The sequence below is a fragment of the Danio aesculapii genome, chromosome 3 (assembly GCF_903798145.1).
Source record: "Danio aesculapii chromosome 3, fDanAes4.1, whole genome shotgun sequence".
Classification (NCBI taxonomy): Eukaryota; Metazoa; Chordata; class Actinopteri; order Cypriniformes; family Danionidae; genus Danio; species Danio aesculapii.
The window spans coordinates 11,521,993-11,526,848 of record NC_079437.1 but is presented as its reverse complement, the minus strand read 5'-3'; the positions used below and the strand labels follow the sequence as shown (position 1 = coordinate 11,526,848).

At 37.9% G+C, this 4,856-nt stretch overlaps 1 protein-coding gene across 5 annotated transcripts in view; it reads right to left on the bottom strand.

The window, feature by feature from the left end:
* sun1b (Sad1 and UNC84 domain containing 1b) overlaps positions 1 to 4,856 on the bottom strand; it is a 127,244-nt gene that overhangs the window by 77,545 nt on the left and 44,843 nt on the right. For all 5 annotated transcript variants that reach the window (XM_056453136.1, XM_056453133.1, XM_056453137.1 and 2 more), the window contains one exon: positions 1,397 to 1,572. In XM_056453136.1, coding sequence (XP_056309111.1) covers positions 1,397 to 1,572 — 176 coding nt within the window. The remainder of the gene's footprint in view (positions 1 to 1,396; positions 1,573 to 4,856) is intronic.

Here is a 4,856-nt window from a genome sequence, read left to right as displayed (position 1 = left end):
AAAATGTTTGCTGCTCTGAAAGTTCCAATGAGTACAGTGGCCTCCATCATCTCTAAGTTTAAGATGGTTGGAACCACCAGGACTCTTCCTAGAGCTGGCCGGCCATCTAAGCTGAGTGAACGGTAAGAGAAGGGCCTTAGTCCGGGAAGTGATCAATAACTCAATGGTCACTCTGTCTGAGCTCCAGCTTTCTTCTCTGGAGAGAGGAGAAACTTACAGAAAGACAACCCATCTATGCAGAAATCCACCAATCAGGGCTGTATGGTAGAGAGACCAGACGGAAGCTACTCCCTGCCTAGAATTTGCCAAAAGGCATCTGAAGGACTCTCAGACCATAGGAAACAAAACTCTCTGGTCTGATGAGACTAAAACTGAACTCTTTGGAGTGAATGCCAGGCGTTACGTTTGGAGAAAACCAGGCACCGCTCATCACCCTCTCTACAGTGAAGCATGGTGGTGGCAGCATCATGCTGTGGGGATGTTTTTCAGCAGCAGGAACTGGAAGACTAGTCAGGATAGAGGAAAAGATGAATGCAGCAATGTACAGAGACATCCTGAATGAAAACCTGCTTCAGAGTGCTCCTGACCTCAGACTGGGGCGATGGGTTATCTTCCAGCAGGACAATGATCCAAAGCACACCGCCAAAATATCCATGGAATGGCTTCACAACAACTTAGTGAATGTCCTTGAGTGGCCCAGACCTACATCCTATAGAACATCTTTGGAGAGATCTGAAAATGGCTGTACATTGTCGCTTCCCATCCAACCTAATAGACCTTGAGAGGTACTGCAAAGAGGAATGGGCAAAAATTCCCAAAGACAGGTGTGCCAAGCTTGTGGCATCATATTCAAAAAGACTTGAGGTTGTAACCGCTGCCAAAGGTGCATCAACAAAGTATTGAGCAAAGGCTGTGAATACTTATGTACATGTAATTTTTCAGGTTTTTTATTTTCATAAATTTGCAACAATTTCAAAAAACTTTTTTTCACATAGTCATAATGGGGTATTGTGTGAATAATGTTAAGGAAATAAAAGAGTTTAATCTATTTTGGAATAAGGCTGTAACATAAAAAAAGTGGAAAAAGTGAAGCACTAGCAATACTTTCCGGATGCACTGTATTTGACCCAAAAATGCATTTTTTTTACTTCACTACATTAAGTGAATATTATTGGCTTTACTTTTTGATATATAAAAGTCATATTAAAAAGGATTTGAACATCTGTTTTTATCCCTTTATAGTGCCAAAAATACAAACAATTATTTATCACAACTTTCATTTTCACATTAGACTGAAAAAACAAACATTTATGAAAAGTAAAAAAAACAAAAAAAAAGTTGTGTTTGTGATCGCAGCGTCTGTCCTTCAATAATGAAACCTGTGAAAGACACTGACCAGAGTATGTCTCTGTGGTGGAGCTCTGTCTGAGCGTGGACGTGTCTAGCAGGCTGGAGATCAGAGACGCATCTGTACTGGTGAAGCTCAGGTCTGATGTGCTTTGAGGAGTACCAGTGACGCTCTGAGACTCATAGATGGATGAATCCTGCTGCTGCCTTCTGCCCCGCACAGACCTGTGGGAAAAACACGAGTCAATAACAACTGAAAGTGCAAACAGAGCATTTCTATTAAAAAAAAAACTCAGGTAATTGGATACGTTCTTATCAATTCAAACACAAGAGTATAACACGAAATACAGGGTTCTTACACATTTTCCAAAGTCCAATTTAACTCTCAAGCGCATTACATTTTGTAGCTCAGAATTCTAACTAGTGGGCATATTTGGCCACAAAGGTCTCAAGTGTAATCACAATTTCAAAACAGAAATTCTGCTTGTTCGAGTCTCCTGGACTGGATTCTCGTAATTTTAAAGCACTTTAAAGCACTTTTCAATACATGAAAACACTACATTTAAATTCAAGCACTTTTGAGGATTTCAAGCACCTGTACAAAGCCTGTGAATACCGGTATAAACAGGATTTAAAACAGGGCTACACGATATTGGAAAAAACTAATATTGCAATATTTTGATTTCTGCAATATATATTGCAACAAGAATACAATGTGTCCAGCTTACTTGAATAGCTCTATTTGGGAATTGTTAACAATTTTAGATCGACTGAGAAGGATGTGGCTTATTGAACCAGAATATATATTTCAAAATATCAACTTAATATAAGCATAATAGCATATATATATATATATATATTAGGCATGTGCCGGTATCACATTTTCATGCTGCGATTAATTGATTGAGCTTTTATCACGGTATACGGTATTATCACGATATTGTAATTTTACTAGAGAAACTGGTAAAAAAAACACAAAAAACTTCAGTTTCGTCAACTTAGTAACTTTAATAACTTTTTAATTAACTTAAAGTACTTCAAACATTTAAAATCAAATAAATATAAATAAAACAATACACAATATAAAAGTAAACTTGAGCAATTATATCAAAGTGAATGTGCAAAGGGAAACCGTCTTCGATCAGCAATCGTGGAATGAACTGCCAACTATTCCAGCATATTTTATGCAGCAGATGCCTTTTCAGCCACAACCCAATATTGGAAATCACCCATACACACACACTCATACACTACAGTCAATTTAGCTTATTCAATAATAAACATAACAAAAACTGCCTGCTAATGCATGGGTAAATCTTCAAAGGGAACAGTGTTACATTTTAACCTTTCACCTCATCCTGCTTGCTGTTTCACTATCTAAACAATGAAACATAAGTCAAATTTGTTTCATTTTGATATTATGATTAACAGACACCAAACAGCCTCGTGTAGCTGCATATTTTTATGAGCATCATCTTCACACTGCATATTTATAACAAAACAGGGCTTAAATATAACTGTCTCCTTTCATTTCAATTGAAAAGAATGAACTTTACCCTGTCTCTTTTGCAGAATATCAGTTTTAATAACCAATAATGGCCATTATAACAGTATAACGTACATTAAATTTAAACGATAAAGGTTAGCAATCAGTCAATGTGCAGAATCAGTGTATGTGGTTACATAAATTAATATATTAGCTTATCTTTGCACTCAGCCAAAACAGTTAACTGAGAACAAGTGATTCAAAAGACATAAGAATTGTTAGATAGAGACAACAAGATGAATTCAATATCACGTTTAACAACTATAGTGAGATGAGATCACCCAGCAGATGAACTCTGACATGCACTATACACTGACCTGGGGTTTATGCTTACCCGCTGAACTAGTGGCTGCAGCTCTGGGCAGAGAGTGTGTGGTCATGTGATTTGCGTTTTTAGCCGTGTACTAGAATGAACAGAGAACTTTTCAGAATCGCTAAATGAAACGCCGGTGTATTTCCCGCGATTTCTCTGCGCCTCCCTTGCGTTTCTTCTCTCTATGACTCTCGACTATTTTGACAAATACACACAGACGACGCACGCTCACACGGAGTCCAAAATAGGAGTTTGTGATTGGGCCAGCCCAATGTCAATACCGAAAAGAGCCAATGGGCTGCAGTGTCACATGGGCCGGCCCGGTCTGTCTGTCCGGGAAAAAAAGCATCTACTTTCGGAGAGTCACAGATCACAGCAGCGTCAATCAATAAGGCAGAAAAAAACGATAGGCTGCTAAGCCTTTTATGGGCCGATCAAATCATAAGACGATGATCAGCCCGGCCCAAAAAGTACGTCGGCCCACCGGGAAAGTGCCCGGTTTGCCAGATGGCCAATCCGCCCCTGCGTGTGAGGACCCTGCATGCACACAGGGCTTCTACATGTGGGGATTGTTTACATCAGAGTGCGCATCAGTTCTGCGCAGCATATACGCAGTGTTTCTTCAAGCGGTTGATGGAAAATAAGCTAAGGCGCGTTCTAAGAATATAAATTCGGATCTATTATTTTTCACGGTATTTTGAAGTGCCCGCGATAACAATATCGTGCACATTCATTACCGTGATTTATCGCATTACCGAATACCGGCACAAGCATAATATATATATATATATATATATATATATATATATATATATATATATATATATATATATATGAAGAGTTCAGATGCAAAACCCTCTGAATCCATCTGACCTATTTTCTATCAGGCTCCTCTGATTAGGTTCACTTCGCAGAGTGTTTGCGTGGGTTTTCTCCGGGTGCTCTGGTTTCCCCCACAGTCCAAAGACATGTGGTACAGGTGAATTGGGAAAGCCAAATTGTCCGTAGTGCATGTGTGTGAATATGAGAGTGTGTTCCCAGTAATGGGTTGCAGCTGGAAGGGCAGGATAATGTGCTGGATAAGACCCCAGATTAATAAAGAGACTAAGCCAAAAAGAAAATGGATGAATGATAAGGTTATCAGCTAGTAAATAAAATAACTTTTCGAAAATGTCACTTTAGACAATTCTTTGGTTTTTAACAAGGTAGGTTTTCTTTTGCGTCAAAACCAGCTAAATCCACATCTGCTTTTTTTGCAAAAACCTCTAAATCCACCTATCGGGACACGACAGAGTATTTAGTTGAAAATCACTAAAGATGCAATTAGAAATTATTTTACCAAACATAAAACACATTACACAAACCACTTAAAATACATAAACCTGTCAAGTAAGTGGCGGTTCAATCTGTTGTGATAAACAAGGGAAAAGACAGAAGAAAAATAAATGAATGAAATCTGTCAAGTAAGTGCATTAATCAATAACACAAACTGACATGAATTAAATCTAAATCTTAACAATCTGTTGGCATTTCTGATATTTGGAATTTAGATTTAATGTAAGTATTATAATTTAAACATTGTAAATATTGTAAACTAAGCTTGGTAGATTCAAATAATGCAAAAAAAGTCTAATAACATTGCGAAACATC